Here is a 20,879-nt window from a genome sequence, read left to right as displayed (position 1 = left end):
ACCCCCCCCCCCAAAAAAACTGAGAACAAACTGAGGGTTGATGGGGGGTGAGAGGGAGGGGAGGGTGGGTGATGGGTATTGAAGAGGGCATCTTTTGGGATGAGCACTAGGTGTTGTATGGAAACCAATTTGACAATAAATTTCATATATTAAAAAAAAAAAAAAGAAAGAAATGTACCTAGCAATAAATAATAAGGGCTGTTGGGGAAATGTACTTAGAAATGTACCTGGCAGTAAATAATAAGGGCTCTAAGTGTTCGTTGTAAAAATAATAACAATATTATTATTAATGGAAAAAGTCAAGTCTTATTCTAGGAGGTAGCTTATCTCATTTAAAGTTAAAGATGAAACTCTAGATCCTGAAACAAGGGATGTTGAAAAATCTCTTTCTTAGAAAATTATGAACTGAGCTAAAATTTGCCCGCCTATAATTCTTCTCATTGACCTGATGCCTGCCTCGGCAGCCGTGCAACAAATGGACCTCACTTCTGCGTGCCAGCCCTTCTTGAAGACTTACAGTACATCCTCCTTCATCTTCTCTCATGCAGACTAAATATGAGAGGTCACAGGACAGGGTTTCCAGACCCCTCACCATAATGGTCCCCTTCCCCAGGGCAATCTCAATTGTTCAACATCCCTCTTAAAATTTAGTACCCAGATCAAAATGTTTGGGGCTTGGCATGTCTTTGATGCTCCATAAACTTGGAATGAATGAGTGAAGTAGTCCACAATCACCATAGTATACCAAAAGTATTGTCTTCCTTTCTCTACATATTGTACTTTTATTAATGCAGCCTGAGCTCATATTAGCTCTTCCAAGTGAGATTTCCATGTGCTTGGTGGCTTTGGTGTATAGAAGTGTCCCCTGGGGAACAAGCCTGTAGGACCTGTTGGCTGATACCCACCTGCCTTGGGCGTTCTGACAAAGAACAGAAAAGGTGAAATGAGAAATCAAACCTTCTAATCATGCAGCAAAATTTTAAGCTTGTCAGTGACAGACTCAAAAGGTCTTGACTCCCTTAATAAATCTGAACTGTGGATCATTAAGTGTAGTCATTATGATGGCCAAGAAATATTTCTGATACTCTTCCCAGGTACATGATAGAAATGTACTTTCTTGGCCCCTTAAAGTGGCCATCTGACTTGCTTTAGCCAATGAAATGTGAAAGAGCAGTGCACAATTCACCGAGTTCCCCTCTTCTTGCCTTTGCCAATCATGGAAGCACAGAGATGGAGCTTCCCTTGGTAAAGATGACAGAGCAGAATCCCTCAGGGGACCTGTGACGGACATGGAGCACAAGCGAGAAATAAACCTTAATTGTTTCACATCACTGAGATTGTTTGTTGTTGTTACCACAGCAGACCCTAGCCTATCCTGTATTACTGACACAGAAACTAGAATGCTCAGAGCTCATGCCCTCTGGATCCACTGATCATAGCTTTCACATTATTTCTCTTCTCCCTGCTTCCAATATGTAAGGCGGGAAATCATCTTTTGATGGGCATGCACCTGTTACACCAAGCAGCTTTGGTAAACCCCACCTGCCAACACTGGAGGAGAGGTGTTACCTGTTCACACAGTAATGCTCTAAAGGAAGCTACCATGGGGACCTGTTTGTTTTTCTTCCCATACAAGAAGGAGCCCACAATTATTTGACTAAAATCCATCTAATATTGTCACCACGGCCCAGAGAATGACAGGTATCTGGAGGAGATTTAAGGATGAAAGGAAGAATCTGGGAGTAATTTAGGAGGGATTAGCAAGTTGTTCAGTGGTTCTTAAACTTTTACCTGAATCAGAAGCACCTGAAGGCCGGCTAAAATACAGGTTATGGAGTGCTACCTCCAGAGACTCTGATTTAGTAGGCGTGGAGTGGCGCTCAAGAATTTGCATCTCTAACAAGTTCCCAGGTGATGCTGGTGGAGAGACCACCCTGAAAACCACTGCTCTGGAAGGATTCAATTCAATTCAAGAAGCCAGAGTTGGTGGGGGGGGGGGGGGACCTAAGTGGCTTAGTTAAGCATCTGACTCTTGATATTGGCTCACGTCATGATCCCAGTGTCATGGGATCAAGCCCTGCATTGGGTTCCACACTGGCAGCGTGGAGCCTGCTTAGGATTCTCTCTCTCCCTCTCTTTCTGCCCCTCCTCTGCTCACATGCTCACTCTCTCTCTCTCTCAAAATAAATAAACATTAAAAAAAAAAAAAAAAAAAAAAAGAACCCAGAGTGGAGGCTCTGGTGAAAGGAGTCAATGACGCCTTAACAAACACTCTTTCAAGAAGAAAAAGAAAAGAGCCAGTTTTCCTTTTTCCATCCACATTAATCTGAGAGCTGATGTGTAAAGGACACACAAATGGTCATCTCAGTCTTTTTTCTTCACCACATAACACACTACACAACAAAATTAAGCTCCCCTAAGGGAACAAATCAGGAATCTTATTTGTTGGCATCTTTAAAACTGGGTTTCTGTGAGGTGAAATTGTGCCTCACTCACCCTTGAGAGCTCCACCAGAGGGTAAATCTGGGTGTATCTCAGGAGGAGGCAATTTAGATACTTGGCTGCAACTCCCTCTCCCACCTTATCTCCACACTCCCCTTCATAAACCCCTGCTAAAAGTCAGTCACTCTTGCCCTCTGACCCCACCAAAGCTCATCACCCTTCCCTCAGCTGTGACTGATGGCACGCACGTGCACACTTATCTACACTTATCTAAATCCCCCCTTCCTCCAATTTAGGACCAGACACCTCAGGAAAGTCTTCCCTTTCTTTCATCCCCAACACAGTCAATCAATCACCAAGTCCGGTCAATTTTACCTCCCAAGTATCTCCAGAATCCATCTGGTGTGCTTCATTTTTCTTTCTAACTCAACTAGTATAGATCCTCCACACTCTCCCCACCACCCCCCCCCCCAGGTCTTTGCTCAGGTGGGGGCACCTTGACTGGACAACTGAGACAATGTAAACAACATCCCTTCCCAGGATGAAGAGGCCTCCCACAATTCCTAAACCAGGTTAGAACCCTCTTTTATCAACTCCCATTGAACCCTATGTTTTTTCTACCATGAACATTTATCACATTTGTAAGCTCTTGTTTAATTATCTTCCCTACTCAACCATAAGCTCTTCACAAACAGGACCACATTTGTCTTGCTTGCCGCTGTAACTGTAGTCTGTCACAGCCTCTGACACAATATAGGCACTTAGTAAGTATTTAATAAGTGTAGGAATCACCACATCGGTTCATAGGAATCCACGCTTCTTCTCAATGCCTAAAGCACATTGTGCCTGCTTCCAGGAACGTCTGGCCACCCCGACATTGCACCCACCACTTAAGACAAGCAAGCAGTCCTTAGGACATCCAGAAAATGCTATCTATAGAGGGGGAAAGTGACCCTTGAAAAAAATGAGTATCTTTTCCTTGAAAAGTGGATGGAATTGAGATTAGCTACAGAGATATTTTGGGAGGGGAAAAGAGACTACCATCTCAAAAGTGGACAAAATTGTAACAGTGAGGAAAAGGAAGGGGGGGGAGGGGGGCAAGGGTGTTTAGTGATGGGAAGTCTGCATTCCTCCAGAAGCTTTTATTAAAGTTGGTAACTTCCCAAGTTAGGTGTTCTAATGGACTCTCCATCCAGACCTTTAAAAATGACAAGCACCTGTGTCTCTAGGATGCCTAAGGAAGGGGGCTGAGCTGACCTCCCAAGAGCTTCTGACCTTCAGGATTCTATAAACAAACTCATTCTGAATTGGAATGTGGAGAATCTACATTCTGGTTCTGTCTTTACATAGCAGTTCTATCTCGATGCCGGAGACAAGACCATCTTTATCTTCCATCCACTAATAGTATTAATGCTTTCAAAGTCAGACGCCAACTCCAGACTGGCCATCAGGACCCATGGGCCACCAGCATCAAAATAATTTAGCAAGTAGGGGCGCCTGGAGTGCTCAGTCGGTTCAGCATCCAACTCTTGATTTCAGCTCAGGTCTTGATCTCTGGGTCATGAGTTCAAGGCCCACATTGGGCTCCCTACTGGGCATGAAGTCTGCTTAAAATAATGATAATAATAATTTAGTAAGTAGCCTCTGACTAGTACCAAGGGTTAGTCCTGACTAAAGAGATCAAACGGGGGTGACATCCTAGCTCTTTCTACTTCCAGTCATGCAACTTTGAGCAAGTGACTTAACTTCTTTGAGTCTTGGCATCTTCATCTTTAAAACGATGATGATGGTCTACTTCTCAGGACTATTGTGTTAAATATGTAAAACCCTCAGCACAGAGTACACATGTAAGGAATTTCGTATCATAATTATAGATTTCTAGTTTTAAAACTTCTGTAAGATAATGACTCTAAGCTGAAAATACTGAAGGAATTAAATGTTGTGTTTGAAATTTGCTTCAAAATAATCCAGGTAGTGAGGGGGAGGCTATAGATGAAATAAATAAAATCAGCCATGTTTTGGAAATTGAAGATGGGAGATAATACTCTCTCTCCTTTTGCATAGGCTTGAAATTTTCCATAACCCAAAGTTTAAAGGTGTAAGTACCGAGGGAGGGAAATGCTGTAAAAATACTGATAATTTAAGATCATAGTTGGTCTAGAGATTGAACAGAAAAATAATATAAAGGGGGGAAGTGAACATCTCTATGAATTTCTCAAACAGTATCATTTTCTTCAAACAGAATGGTCTCAGATGAGCAGAAGGGAACAAAGCCACTTGCATACATTGCTCTTCCTTCATTTTTGGGAGAAGAACACATCTTGCTTGGGCTGTACATGTGTTTTTAAGTAGACAAGCCCTGGGCGGTAGAACCTACCTCAGAACACCCCAGGGCCCTGCTGAAATAGGACTGAGGAGCAAGAAAGTCCCCATGTTGGAAAAAGCAAGCAGAAAGAACTCCAGATGTTCAGGGACAATGGATGCCACAGCCCTCCTCCCTTCTAAGCCCTGGCTTTGGACTCTTATTTGAGGTGTCTATGGGAGGCTGGTTCAGCTTGGTGTGAGGCTGTATTTAAGGCAACTTCACTCTAGATGAGTGGGTCCTCTCAGAGCACAGTAGTATGTTAGAGGATACTTGATGGGGGAGGGTTTATTCAGGGGGAAAAGAGTTTGTAACAGGCTCGGACAGTACCAATCATGGCACGAGCCCGTATCATCTCCCCACTTACACATCTTCCCACTTAGAGACATCCAGAGATTAAAAAACAAAATTCTTGCATTCCACCTCGTATCAACCAACCCACTCCAAGCCCCTCTATCTGGGCGAGAAAATAGTCCAACAAGCTTTGTTTTGAGCAAATGCCTTTAAACTCTCAAAACTCTGCTTGGAAAAGTAGAATATACAGAAGTACTTACTCTTCTTGAAGAATAAATTCGCTATTTTCTGGAGAAAACTGCCCACTCACAGGGTGCCTGAATGCTGTGGTCTGTTGGTTATGGCTAGAGAGAAAGAAAGAGAGATAATGAATGAGAAGTCATGTGAATGGAAAGGATTACATACACAACAACAAGTCAGTAATGTCTGAGGACCCCTGGATCATTACAGATTCCTCCCAGATTGAGAGAGTGAGCCTTTCTTTTGAGACGCATTTGATCTTTCAGAATTCCACTGCATTAAAAAAACACGAACTTTTCCAGCTCAGGTGTCAAAGCCCACCTAAGACGCAGGGATTTTAACTCTAGGAAAGTCTTGGTTCCAAGAGAACACTGCATTTTCGAGAGACATTCCCCGAAGTACGTACTCCAACAAACCGAACTGTTGAGCAAAAAGTTACTTTTAGATGGCACGAGCTAAAACAAGAATGAAGGAAAGCAGACAGTACTTTCAACAGCTTCCCGAAACCATCAACCAGGGAAAGAATTCCAAGAATTAACCACTCACCCAGAAAAACTATCTTCTTAAAATTCTTCTCCCTAATATAAAATGCCTTCACCTCAATGATAGGATATAAATGCATGGGCATGTCTCTGCAACATGGCCTGCACAATTTTCAACACTGCAGAGTTTCTATCACCCTTTTGAAGTTAGGAGGGATCAGCTTCCACACCAGGCTGACAGTCACAACCAAAGTGTGTAGGTGTTTTGTGTATTCACAAAGGCTGCCTGGTTCTTTGTAAGGGAGGAGGAGCTGGCTCTAGAGTCTGCTGTTTGCTCAATGAATAAACTAACCCAACGTCCTGCTTTTTCAAAGAATATGATTTACTTTTAAAAGTTTCCCTAATCAAAACATCACTGTTCTTTTAGAAATTTTAGAAATATAAAAAGAAAAAATGCCATCCATGATCTCACCAACCTAGAGATAAACCCGGCTATCTTCTCCTTCCCTAGTTTTTTTCTATTACAAAATAAATTGTGAGTTTGCTGTATTTAGAAATCTGTATCCTGCTTTGCTCACATCCTATTAACATAGAAATTTCCTATGTCCTTAAGACGTCTTCATTTGAAATAGCTGAGTCCAGGTGTCCCCTGTTTTTGAAAGTTCACGTTATACCACTTCACTTAGGAAAGACCTACACTGTACCTGTTTTCGCTAACAGAAAGAAATATGAGAAGAATTTTTGCTTTTACATTAAAAAAAAAAAAAAAAATAAAAAAAGGCTGAAAAGCAAAAGTAGCATTCAGTGTTTGTTTTGCAGGGAGCCCTCACAAAGGCAGCAAACACCCGAGCAGCGAGTGGCACCACCAAGCTCCCTATCTGGGAACTACACTCAGCATCTCAGCATGAAACTGCCACAGCTCTGAACTGTGTCTGTGAGCATCTGTGTTTTATCTTGATTTATTTTGTGCATCTATTAACAAGGTGTGTCCTAAGGTATCAGAAGAGCCTAAAAAGGGAAACTGGGTGGCTCAGTCAGTTAAGCATCTGACTTTGGCTCAGATACGATTTTGTGGTGAGTGAGTTCAAGCCCCAGAGATGGGCTCTGTGCTAACAGCTCAGAGGCTGCAGCCTGCTTCACATTCTGTCTCTTTCTCTCTGTCCCTCCCCCACTTGTGTTTTTTCTCCCTCCCTCCTTCTCTCTCTTTTTCTCAAAAATGAATAAATAAACATTAAAAGAAAGAAAGAAAGAAAAGCCTAAGAGGTTATTTTGGGGATCTGGGAATGCTCAAATTTTTTTCCATATAATTTATAGTAGTTGCTGCTTTACTTTACACCCATTATGTCTTACAAAAAGTTTCACAGGAGGAAATTGAAGAAGATACAAAGAAAAGAAATGGAAAAACATTCCATGCTCATGGATTGGGAGAATAAATATTATTAAAATGTCAATACAACCCAATCTACACATTCAATGCAATCCCAATCAAAATTACACCAGCATTCTTCTTGAAGCTAGAATAAGCAATCCTAAAATTTGCATGGAACCACAAAAGACCTCCAATAGCCAAAGTAATATTGAAGAAGAAAAGCAAAGCGGGAGGCATCACAATCCCAGACTTTAGCCTTACAAAGCTGTAATCATCAAGACAGTATGGTATTGGCACAAAAACAGACACATAGACCAATGGAATAGAATAGAAACCCCAGAACTAGACCCACAAAAGTATGGCCAACTAATCTTTGACAAAGCAGAAAAGAATATCCAATGGAAAAAGACAGTCTCTTTAACAAATGGTGCTGGGAGAACTGACAGCAACATGCAGAAGGATGAAACTAGACCACTTTCTTACACCATTCACAAAAATTAGCTCAAAATGGATAAAGGACCTGAATGTGAGACAGGAAACCATCAAAACCCTAGAGGAGAAAGCAGGAAAAGACCTCTCTGACCTCAGCCGTAGCAATTTCTTACTTGACACATCCCCAAAGGCAAGGGAATTAAAAGCAAAAAATGAACTACTGGGACCTCATGAAGATAAAAAGCTTCTGCACAGCAAAGGAAATAATCAACAAAACTAAAAGGCAACCAACGGAATGGGAAAAGATATTTGCAAATGACATATCGGACAAAGGGCTAGTATCCAAAATCTATAAAGAGCTCACCGAACTCCACACCCGAAAAACAAATAATCCAGTGAAGAAATGGGCAGAAGACATGAATAGACACTTCTCTAAAGAAGACATCCAGATGGCCAACAGGCACATGAAAAGATGCTCAACGTCGCTCCTCATCAGGGAAATACAAATCAAAACCACACTCAGATATCATCTCACGCCAGTCAGGGTGGCCAAAATGAACAAATCAGGAGACTATAGATGCTGGAGAGGATGTGGAGAAACGGGAACCCTCTTGCACTGTTGATGGGAATGCAAACTGGTACAGCCGCTCTGGAAAACAGTGTGGAGGTTCCTCAAAAAAATCAAAAATAGACCTACCCTATGACCAAGCAATAGCACTGCTAGGAATTTACCCAAGAGATACAGGAGTACTGATGCATAGGGGCACTTGTACCCCAATGTTTATAGCAGCACTCTCAACAATAGCCAAATTATGGAAAGAGCCTAAATGTCCATCAACTGATGAATGGATAAAGAAATTGTGGTTTGGGGCGCCTGGGTGGCTCAGTAGGTTGAGCGTCCGACTTCAGCTCAGGTCACGATCTCACGGTTCGTGAGTTCGAGCCCCACGTCGGGCTCTGGGCTGATGGCTCAGAGCCTGGAGCCTGCTTCCGATCCTGTGTCTCCCTCTCTCTCTGCCCCTCCCCCATTCATGCTCTGTCTCTCTCTGTCTCAAAAATAAATAAACATTAAAAAAAATTTTTTTAAAAAGTGTGGTTTATATATACAATGCAGTACTACGTGGCAATGAGAAAGAATGAAATATGGCCCTTTGTAGCAACATGGATGGAACTGGAGAGTGTGATGCTAAGTGAAATAAGCCATACAGAGAAAGACAGATACTATATGTTTTCACTCTTATGTGGATCCTGAGAAACTTAACAGAAACCCATGGGGGAGGGGAAGGAGAAAAAAAAAAAAAGAGGTTAGAGTGGGAGAGAGCCAAAGCATAAGAGACTCTTAAAAACTGAGAACAAACTGAGGGTTGATGGGGGATGGGAGGGAGGGGAGGATGGGTGATGGGTATTGAGGACGGCACCTTTTGGGATGAGCACTGGGTGTTGTATGTTTATTTGACAATAAACTTCATATATTGAAAAAAAAAAAGAAATTGTGGTTTATATACACAATGGAGTATTACGTGGCGATGAGAAAGAATGAAATATGGCCCTCTGTAGCAACGTGGATGGAACTGGAGAGTGTTATGCTAAGTGAAATAAGCCATACAGAGAAAGACAGATACCATATGTTTTCACTCATATGTGAAACTCATCTCACTCATCCTGAGAAACAGAAGACTGGGCGGGGGGGAGGGGAAGGGGGGGAAAAAGTTACAGAGAGGGAAGGAGGCAAACCATAAGGGACTCTAAAATACTGAGAACAAGCTGAGGGTTGATGGAGGAGTGGGGGAGAGGGGAAAGTGGGTGATGGGCATTGAGGATGGCACCTGTTGGGATGAGCACCGGGTGCTGTATGGAAACCAATTTGACAAATACACACACACACACACACACACACACACACACACAGTTTCATAGGAATGCTCTACTTCCAGATAGGTTAAACCTGTAAAATAGTTTCATCATATGGATGTAAATTTTTTTTCTATAACCATTAAAAAATGTTCATTGGCCATCTGTGTGCCAGACACTGCTTTAAGTGCTGGAGATGGAGTGAACAAAAAGCCCTTCCCCCCATGGTGCTTACATTCTAGAAAGATTTACCTTCTTCTACTGCTGGACATATTAGGTGCACTATACATCTTTTATTACAGGCTTTTCCTGCAATTCAAATTATTTCCTTGGGTTAAGGTTCCACAGGTAAAATTACTTAATCAAAGGGCATGGTCATTTTTTAAGGCTCCTAATACACATGATTAAAATGCTTTCACTGTCAGAGTGAATATATCATCTCAGTTTATTAGTGTTAAGGTATTAGCCCCATCTCCAAACTGAGCATGGGGCTACCCAGAGATTAGTAGATTTAATGAGCATAGTATAAAGGTTAAAAAAAGGGGGGAAAAGTCTCTACACCTACAAAGATTTTCTTACTCTGCCCTGGCGGCCGGCCAGAGTGTCCTGTGTTCTGGTGTCTGGGGTAAGCTGGCATTGAGTTCAGAGCCTCGTGAATTCTAATAAGCCAAATGTGAAGCGGTCAAAGCCATCAGGACAGGTTGCTCCTTGGCCCTGTGATTGTGTATACTGCCTGCACACTTTCACCCCTCCCAACCACTCCAGCTTCCAAATTCCCAGCTCTTGGTTTGAAGCAAGTCTTTGGGAATCCTAGGACTCTCTCTGGCAGAAAACATTCAGATCTTCACAAAAAAGCAGAATTAAGGCATGAGCATCTAGAGAAGGATGTGAAGCAGGCCCCGGCAACACCTGATTCAGAAATCCTTGCACCAATTTTAAATAAAATGGGGTGCCTCAGTCAGTTAACTGTCCGACTCTTGATTTCTGCTCAGGTTATGATCTCATGGTTTGGTGAATTTGAGCCCCATATCAGGCTCTGGCTCTACAGTGACAGTGCAGAGCCTCCTTGGGATTCTCCCTCTCTCTCTGCCCCTCCCCCACTCACATGCATGCACTCTCTCAAAATAAATAAATAAACTTAAAAAAATAAACTTGGGGCGCCTGAGTGGCTCAGTCGGTTGAGCGTCGGACTTCAGCTCAGGTCATGATCTCACGGTCCGTGAGTTCAAGCCCCACATCGGGCTCTGTGCTGACAGCTCGGAGCCTGGAGCCTGCTTCAGATTCTGTGTCTCCCTGTCTCTCTGACCCTCCCCTGTTCATGTTCTGTCTCTGTCTCAAAAATAAATAAACATTAAAAAAAAACTTAAATAAACACTTGCACCATGTTCAAGGGTTAGGCTTAATACCCCCCCCCCTTTTTTTTTAAATATCCAGGTTCTTTTAGAGAGTCACTTCCATTCACCAGGGAATTTTAAATTCCCTGCCTCATTGCCACCTGGAAGAAAAAAAATGCTCTGTTCACAATGGGAGTAATAATAAAGCAACAACAGCACTATCCACTATTACTTTTCAAGGATTCCCCAGTCTACAAAACCTTTCCTTATATCTCTTATCTATTAACACCATCGACCCCCATTTTATGAATGGGAAAGGGCTCAGAGAGGTTAAGTGACTTGTTCAAGTTAACTTCATCAATGGGAATACAAGCTGGTGCAGCCACTCTGGAAACAGTATGGAGGTTCCTCAAAAAACTAAAAATAGAACTACCCTACGACCCAGCAATTGCACTACTAGGTATTTATCCATGGGATACAGGTGTGCTGTTTCGAAGGGACACATGTACCCCCATGTTTATAGCAGCACTATCAACAATAGCCAAAGTATGGAAAGAGCCCAAATGTCCATCGATGGGTGAATGGATAAAGAAGAAGTGGTGTGTATACACACACACACACACACACACACGCGCACACGCGCGCACACACACACACACACACACACACACACACACTGGAGTATTACTCAGCAATCAAAAAGAATGAAATCTTGCCATTTGCACCTATGTGGATGGAACTGGAGGGTATTATGCTAAGTGAAACTGGTCAGTCAGAGAAAGACAAAAATTATATGACTTCACTCATATGAGGACTTTAAGAGACACAGATGAACATAAGGGAAGGGAAACAAAAATAATATAAAAACAGGGAGGGGGACAAAACAGAAGAGATTCATAATATGGAGAACAAATTGAGGGTTACTGGAGGGGTTGTGGGAGGGGGGATGGGCTAAATGGGTAAGCAGCACTAAGGAATCTACTCCTGAAATCATTGTTGCACTATATGCTAATTTGGATGTAAATTTTTAAAAATTAAAAACAAAATTTAAAAAAAAGAAATAGCCTTGGACTGGATGAAATTATGATTGGTGTACAAAATTTACTCATTTTATATATACATTTAACATTTTCTGTTTCATTCAAATTATTTCATGGCCTCTTATACTTTGGGAACCTTACTCATCTATAGTCTCTTACCTATTAAAAATATGAAAGGCAAGGCACAGCTTGGGAGAAAATAGTCTCAATACATACAAATACCAGAGGATTTGTATCCAGAATATAGAAAGACTTCCTACAACTCAGTAATATTAAGACAGACTATTGGTTTTCAAAATAGAAAAAACATTTCAACACGTCACAAAAGAAGATTCACAAATGACCAAACATTATCAGTCATCAAGAAAATACAAATGAAAACCACAATGAGATATCACTATACATATACTTGAGTGGCTAAAATTTTAAAAGGTTGTTAGCAAGGGTATGGATCTATTGGAAATCTCATACATTAATGGCAGGAATAGAAAATGGTGCCAATACTTTGGAAACAATTTGACATTTTCTTATAAACACCCACTTGTATACCTTCTCTGAGGTATCTAAGAGAAGTGAAAATATAGGTCCACACAAAGCCTTGTCTTCAATATGCATAGCAGCCTTATATGCAAGAGCAAAAAACTGGAAACAACCCAAATGTCCACCAAAAAGTAAATAGAAATACATGCTATGCAAACTATTCATGCAGTGTAATGCTACAAAGGGATGAAAAGAAATGAACTGCTTTGTTGCTGAACCACCAAAAAATTTATGCTGAGCAAATGAAGGTCAAGAAGAATAAATACTATTGTATAATTTCATTTTTATAAAACTCCTGGAAGATAAATCTAAATTACAGGTATAGAAGAAAGATCAGTGATTGTCTGGGACTAGTGGTGAAAGGTGGGGGCTGAGTGGAATGGAGTAGAAACTTTCAGAGGTGACAGAAATGTTTTGTGTTTTGTTTTTGATGGTGCTAACATGAAATACACAGTTATCAAAACTCATCCAACTCTAAAATTACAATGGTGCATTTTATTACATGTAAATTATACCTCAATAAAGTTCAATTTAAAAATAAAAAAAAAGATAACTTCATCAATAAGTGATAAGAATGGGACATAAATCCCAGTCTTCGATTTCTAGATTTGATATTCTCTGCATGATAACCTGCTGTCCCCTTCCCTTAGGAGTCTATGGGCAGACCAAAAATCCCTAAAGACAAAGCATCAGAAAAACAGTACCATCCACTGCTATTCCCTCCCCTTCTTCTTCTGCACTTCCCTCCTTCTGTTGTGCCCAGGACCAAATTTCTGAATGACAGCACCTGTGTGGTCCTACTTCAAGGTCCGCGAGGTGCATCTCTGATAAACACACAAAGAGCAAATCTCCCATATGCCTGGAGCAGCATCCAGCAACAACTTCATATACGCTGCATGACCTTAATAGCAACTCCTGGGCTCCCCACACCCAACTTGTACTAGCTTAAATAAGCCCAGAGTTTCGGGTGAATGAATCTGGAGCTGAAAGGTTTAGACACTAAGATGAAGTTTACATTCCAACATTAGAAGAAAGATAGATTTTTAAAGTGGACAAAAATAGAGCTGTTATTTGATCAGATCTAGAAGCAGTTCCTCAACCTTTCTTCCCTGATATTGATGCTGCCCTTTTTGCAAAAAAAAAAAAAAAAAAAAAAAAAAAAAATTATCAACCACAGCGTCACCACTACCATTTCCTGAATTTCCACAAAGCTTTAAGTATGGTCATATTCATCATATCTCACCCTCCCACCCCCCACTAAGGTGGGCAAGGAAGATATTTTTATTCCCATGCTACACATAAGGGAACTGAGGAGCTGGGTTATATGTTGTTATTGGAACACTGAATTAAAGGGAAAAAAAGGGGCTCAGACACTGAGAAAAGAGATAAACCAGAGTAATACCTCCTGAATACTGAGGTCTTAAAATATGATTATTTCTGATCAAACTCGCCCAGCTTGCTAATGGCAGAGCTTCTGGTTCAGCACTTTTTGAGCAAAAGAAGTGTTAGGTACTTGGGTTATTTAATCTTCCCAAATACCCAGCGAGGCAGGCTGTGTTTCATCACACCAGACCACAGGTGAGGAAGTGAGGCTCAGAAAGGGTGGATGACCTGCCCACAATGGCAGCCAACTCCTGCGTTCCTGCACACCACCACCCTTCTGGTCTCCTTCTGCTGACCCAGGCTCACCCTCACCAAACAAACGTTGCTCAATGCTGGGTCCTTATACCCATTTGGAGATTGCAAAGTCCTTTGACTTTACCTGCTGTCCCCAACCTCAGCCCAAAAGCCCCCACCCTGCTCCATTTCCTGATTTTCTAAAATCCATGAAGAATCTCATGTCCTATCATCCTGTCTCAAGACACATTTAGCAGGCACAGACAAATCCCCTGAAATACCTGTTCTTAAACCTGAATTGCCACCTTGCTCTTTCGTAGTGATGGAGATGGCCCGGCTGGGAGCCAGGTGGCTGGTTTCAAGGGAGCACAAAAACTCTCTTTCCTCCATTCAAGGGCTTCTATCTCTCTTCAGGCTACTGAGAAAGTAAGTAACTTGGCAAATGAGGTAAAACATAAGCTAGGCTTCATTCTCAGACCCTGCTCATCCTCCTAGGAACAGCCCCTCCAAGCTGGATGGCAGCCAGTCTCACCTGGGAGAGGACCAGGGAGCACAGAAGGTTGCAGGGAAGGATGATCCCCCTGAAGGCAGGCCATAGGTAACCATCCACATAAATAAGCATGTCTTCACAAGCCCTGGACCTGAAAGGAGTTGGGCTAGGCCCCAAAGAAGTCCAACAGCAAACACGAGAGATTTGACAAGAGGACAGAGTGAGGACCAGAGAGAACTGGAAAACGATTTGAGCTCAATATAAGGAAGAACCTGCCTCCAATCACAGACAGGACTAGTAAAATGTAAACAGGTCCTATAGTTTCTCACAAGATTAATTTTCTATTCATATAGTTTTTGACTATAATGTGAGCAGCAAGACTCTGGTCCGTTAAATATGAAGGTTCCAACTACTTAGCATGGCAATTTCTTTTGGCATAGCAGGAAGTTCTGGAGTTATGTGACTGGTGCTCAAAGCACCCTGATCAATCTGGTTTTCTGATAGTGGTGGGATTGATACACTGAGTGTGGGACAAATCTGCACTGTCAGCATGGGCTCTGATCTGACCCAGATATAAAGAGAGGAAACACCTTAAAATGTGAGAAAGTATCCAGTCTCAAAGCTTAAGGAGGGACTCTATCAAAGGCTCTTCTCATTGGTATGCTAGCAGCATTTGCCACTCTGGCCCCTCTGGCTCGTCAGTGTGGCTCCCCCACTACTGTAAGAGTATCACCTTGCAGGTCTGATGCCACAAGCAGCGTGGCCTCCAGGCTGGTTAAGGCACTTAGTATCTTTGTTCTAAGTCCCAATGTCTCAAGAAAACCAAGGACCATCGGTAACCTAATAATGCTCCTACTTAAGTCCTAAAACTGGTAACCAAAACTCCAAGAACACAAGAAATTGCCTCCTCGTCTTCTTCAGTTCCTCCTGGGGCCACAGAGTAAAGAGGTGGCAACCAAAGGCTGAAACAGCATCCTTACATCCCCTCACCATTTCTAAGTTCCTTTTATTTTAACACTTTTATAAAATTGCTCGTTTAGTACAAAGTGTCACGTGCTCGTTTAGTACAAAGTGGCATTTCCTAAGGGGACTGGGAATCTTATTGAAATGGTCTTTAGAGCTTGCACTATTTTGAAAATGTCAAGATTTTCAACAGCTCGTTACACATGGGCATTACTCTGATAGGCCCTTCTTCGAGAATCATGGGAATCAGGCCTTGATGAGCCAACATAACCTCTCTCCAAATGAAAGCCATCAACACTGCACTAACCAGCCTCCTTCAATGTCCACCCTGAGCCCCAGGGTCAGAAGATCTGGGTTCAAACCAGAGCAGGCCACTTCACCTCTCCGAGCCTGAGTTCTTCCCTTTGAAAATAGGGAATGGGGCGCCTGGGTGGCTCAGTCGGTTGAGTGACCGACTTAAGCTCAGGTCATGATCCCATGGTTTGTAATTTTGAGCCCCGCGTCGGGCTCTGTGCTGACAGCTCGGAGCCTGGAGCCTGCTTCTGATTCTGTGTCTCCCTCTCTCTCTCTCTGCCCCTCCCCAACTCATGCTCTGTCTCTGTCTCAGAAATAAATCAACATTAAAAATTTTTTTTTTTTTAAATAGGGAATAGTAATAATATCCTTCCAAAAAGTTGTTGTGAGGATAAATGAGGGACATATACGAAAGAGCCTCGCAAAATGAATGGCATACAGAAGGTTCTCAGTTAACATTTGCTGGCCCTGAACATGTGCCTTGACTATGGCAACAGCTAACAGGCAACCAAATTTTAACAGGGCACAACCAGAATGAGCCTCCTCTCCCCACCCCAGCAAACCGGGTACTCCTTCTCCAGGCTGCCCTATTTTTATTAACAGCATCATCACTATCCAGAAACCTAGGAGTCACTCTCCATTTCTTGCTCTACCTTAACCTGCACACATACTACATTACAAGCCCCATGTCCTCAATGTACAAGACATCTCTGAATGCACCCACTTCTCCCCAGCTCTACAGCCAACACCTCATCATCTCTAGATAAGATACTGCAACAGCCTAACTGCTCTTTCTGCTTCCATCCTGGCCTCTGGACCACCCACTCTCCTCACTGGAAGCCAGATGGGTCTTTTCAAATGCAAGTTAAATCATGTCACACTTCTCCTTTAAACCCTACAATGGCTCCACATCACAGAGTAAAATTCAAGCTCTCTACCTTGGCTTGACCCTAGGTGACCTGACCCCTGACAAGCTGCATCATCATCTTGTACAATGTATGTCTTCTCTCCTCCTTCCCCATCCCGCCCCAGCCACACTGGCCCCCTTTCCGCTCCTTGAACACCAAGCTCTTCCTGACTTAACAACCTTTGTATTAGCTATCCTTTCAGCCTGGAAGCTCTTTCCCTCATACTCTCCTAACAGCTTCCTTGTCATTCAGACATTGGCAGAATTATCACTGTCTCAAAGCCCTCCCCAATCACCCACTGGGGTATGCTCCCAGTCACTTCATATCAAATCACCCTATTTTAATTATTGTCATTTTTCTTACTTATATGTTTTGACAACTGTCAGTCTCCCTGACTAATTTGTGTATTCCAGGAGAGCACGGACCTTGTCTGTCTTTTCACTGCCCTTATTGACCTATAACAGCATCTGGCACTGTTATATTTGCTGAATGAATGAATGAGAAATGACTAAGGAGATTCCTACCTTAAAGTGAAACCATGCCTCCAAATAGGCCAGCTAAACCTACAGAAGTCAGGACAAAAGTAACAAAGAGACAAGAATCTAAAGGATCATAACCCATCAGAGGGCAGTGGCTTCTGCTCTTAGTGACAGAGGAAAGAAAGATGAGACACCAACATGCCAAGAACGCTTCATCCTTGGCTCTCTCCCAACATGTTACAATATAATTTGGAGAAATTAGCCCTCCCTTGCAACCCCTCCCCACCCCCGCAAAGGAGGTTAATACACTCAACAGAGAAAATCAAAGAACGGAATGCAAACACCCGAGAGGAAATGACTGAGTGATTAAAAACACACAGGAGGATAATACAAACATCACCTGTATCTCCCTTTTGTGAACTGGGAGAGTATTTGGTATGAAACCTACAATTTGGTGACTGATTATACGCTATCTCTTATATTGCTCTCTACTTACTTCATGTGTATTTGTTCTCCTCCCTCTCCCCCTACCCCCAGTGAGATCCTAAGTTCCTGGAGGGCTGGGAGCCATCATTCATTTATTTCTTGTGTATCTCTTGCAGCACAGAACAGTAATACCCATGGAGCAGGCACTTGAACTCCTTTATCTCAATAGCCTCAGCACAAACACAGTACTTTCAGGGAGAGGCTGTGCAAAACCCACCTCATTTTCTGATTGCAGCAGCCCCACCCATCATGGCTCTCCCAGAGAGAGTGGGGGAGATAGGGGTCTGCAGGCCCTGATAAAAACCCCTACAGCCAGGCTGATAGACTTCACCAGCTCTGGGGAGCATGGCGACCAAGCAACAGCCTTCCCCACTACCACAATGTCCATACCTGACTTTTATTCACATACCCAACTAAGCACAGACACTGAAATCCAGATAAACACCAGACCTACCACCTGAAGGAGCAGTCAGTATCTGCTCTCCCCATCCAAAAGCTAAAGGGGCAGAGCCTGGCACAGACAGAGTTGGGCATAAAAGGAGTCACAAAACAACCGAGCAAACTCAAAGCTCACATATCTTGCAAAAAGAGCTATCGTTTCCAAACTCTGGATTTAACAGACTGAAGTCTTCCAGCATGATTTGAAATGCTCTGTATTTCATTAGACTCTCCAGATGTTCTCAGATCCACTCAGTGGTCAACTCATTCCATAAATTACCTCTTCTGACCCAGTAGCCCATGCTGAAGACCTGCCTTCTTCCTGAGCTCCCACATGGGGCCCCTGTACTTAGGGTTGCTACTTGGTCAATAGGGAGTTTTAATTTTGACTTCACAGGACATCAATAACCATGAAAATATTAAAGCCAAACTCCTGACAGAATGAGGAAATCAAACCCAGATAGCCTCCTGCTCTATTTTTAAAGAAATATGGCAAAGAAGCAATGTAATAGAAGCTGAGGTACCAGCTTTGTTACTACCAAAGAGTTCCACACCCCCCAGCAAACACTCAGCCTCTCTAGGTCTTGGTTTCCTCATCTGTCCAATAAGGTTAGACTCTGCATCTGCAGAGGCCACATGGGGCCTGCCAAGCATGAACCCCAGACTGCTGTTCAGAGTCATTACAGACTGTGGTTCAAATCCCAGCTCCTCTGCACACTTGGCAGGGCACAACCTTGAATGAGTTAGTGACCTTTCTGAGTGTCGGTTTCCTTATCTGCAAAAAAAGAGAAGACAATTCCAACTCTGCAAGACTGTTGTGAAGAGTACTGATAATGGACCTGGCCTACAGCACTCACTGTTTAGTTTCTGTTGTAGTTTTCATTTGCTAGCTCTAAAACTCCACACTAATAGAGTTGTTTTGCCTTTTTCCATGTTGCAAACTCCAGCATTATTAGCCTACCATAGGACAGCGGCTCCAGAACACATCTTCCTTTCGAATTAAGGCACACTACCCGGCCTCCAGTTTAAACTTCTATTTAAAGAACTTGCCTGCCAGGCAAAGTACTTTAAGATCAGTAGGCACCTGCCTTCAGCCCCACTTCTGTCCCTCACTGGGGTCAAGTCCCAAGGTTCAGAAAGCACAGCCCAAGAAAAACCACCTCCCCAGCAAGCTGCACTGAGTCAGGGACACACTGACAGAAGTTTTAAAACTTCACTGGAAACATTTTTGACCTCAGAGAACGCCCAGCTCTATGCTTCTGTTTAATATTCTTCAGTATGTCGGGTTCAAGTGTAAAATGAGAAGGATGAACCAGGTGATATTATAGAGATCTTCCAACTGTAACATCCTAAGATGCTGAGGTTCATCTCTGACTACTGCCCAAGACAACAGACTGAACTGAAACAATACTACACAGAATTGAAACACAAAAGAACGAGGCAGAACAGCTATCCTCCCCAATCTGACTTGCCAATAGTAAAGCCTTTGTAATGACATCAAGGAGGTGTACTTAATGATACTTCTGTCCTATTAATTCTCAATTAAATTGGACTGTTTGGTTTTGGGGGTTTCTTTTTAACTGCAGGCACTCCCAACCAAGCCATCAAAAACTCCCTTTCAGTCATTACTGGACTTCCATGAATCGGAAAACACCGCAGTGAAATGAGTCCCTGTGGAATCCGTACAGGACTAACCTGCTCTCCCAATCTCGCCGGGAAAGGTGGCAGAGACATTCACTCTCTCCTTGAGCTCCATGTTCAGAAGGATTGTGTCTTCTTCCCCAGCCTCAGCCTTATGAAAACCCGGGTTTCGGTCAGACAGGGAAGGAGGGCCCAGCTGCCTGCAGAGGTGAGGCGGAGGCTCACAGCCCGCCTACTCTCAATTTCAGTTCTGGAGCAGCTGCTTCCCAAGGTGTTACAAATCCAGCAGCCACTTGCTCCTACTCATTCATTCTCCTTCCTCCCCAGCCCCCACGCAGTATCTGGCAACAACACAGGAACACTGTTCCAGCTCTGAGTCACCACCCCGCTTTGGCCAAGCGGAGCACCGGCTGGGGGTAAACAGGGAGGCAGGCACTTCATGTCTCCTGATTCTACTGTCCTTCTTGGATACTGTGGGGTTGGCTGCTCCTCTAGAAGCAGGACATAAGAAACACCTCCACATAGGAGTTTTGGAGTCTGAAGGAATTGCTCACTCAGTTTTGATCTGCTACCTTTTTGGGCTAAAATCAGCCCCAACACAGAACCTTTGGTGGAGAAATGATGGCTCCCTTATCACTATATCCCATGGTCAGGGCAGGGAAGGGGCTGAGTGGTTACAAGCCATCATACCCATTCCCCCTGGTAGCAGTCTAGGATTCTTTCATCACAGCTTGGGATGGCTGAACTCCTCTGAGCACAGATTTAACCATGTGGCTCTCCCTCTCAGAAGAGGCTTGGAGAGGAGAATGGAGAAAAGTCAGAAAGGGAAACTAGGGCATTAAAGTGCTTTTACTGCCTGTGGCTTCAGTGCCACAGCCTCAGATCAACACTGGCTCTTGACTGCAGCCTAAGTAGGTCTACAAGTCATGATGCAGGTGACCACATGAAATATAAGCCCCATGGGACAAGGGCTGTTTTCATAGCTATGTTCCAATGACTACATAGTGCCTAGCACACAGCAGGTGCTCGATATATATTGAATATATATCAAATACATACAGGAGATTTTCTTCTGAGTCTACTTGGATGTCTACATTTTTACTAAAACCTGTAATCATTACCACCATTTTTCCCCTTTTAGAAATCTCCTTATCCTTCATAATTCCTACTATTGCCT

At 43.0% G+C, this 20,879-nt stretch overlaps 1 protein-coding gene across 1 annotated transcript in view; it reads right to left on the bottom strand.

Annotated features, from left to right (window-relative positions):
* Positions 1-5,456, bottom strand: part of PLEKHA7 (pleckstrin homology domain containing A7) — a gene marked incomplete at its 5' end in the record, with an annotated part of 92,377 nt that extends 86,921 nt beyond the window's left edge. The window contains one exon of the mRNA XM_049639980.1: positions 5,359-5,456. Within this exon, the coding sequence (XP_049495937.1) occupies positions 5,359-5,456 (98 nt within the window). The remainder of the gene's footprint in view (positions 1-5,358) is intronic.
* Positions 5,457-20,879: the final 15,423 nt, after the last annotated feature.

The sequence above is a fragment of the Panthera uncia genome, chromosome D1, assembly GCF_023721935.1.
Source record: "Panthera uncia isolate 11264 chromosome D1, Puncia_PCG_1.0, whole genome shotgun sequence".
NCBI classification, from domain to species: domain Eukaryota; kingdom Metazoa; phylum Chordata; class Mammalia; order Carnivora; family Felidae; genus Panthera; species Panthera uncia.
The sequence above is the reverse complement of the archived record's forward strand: the minus strand, read 5'-3'. Positions and strand labels throughout refer to the sequence as shown.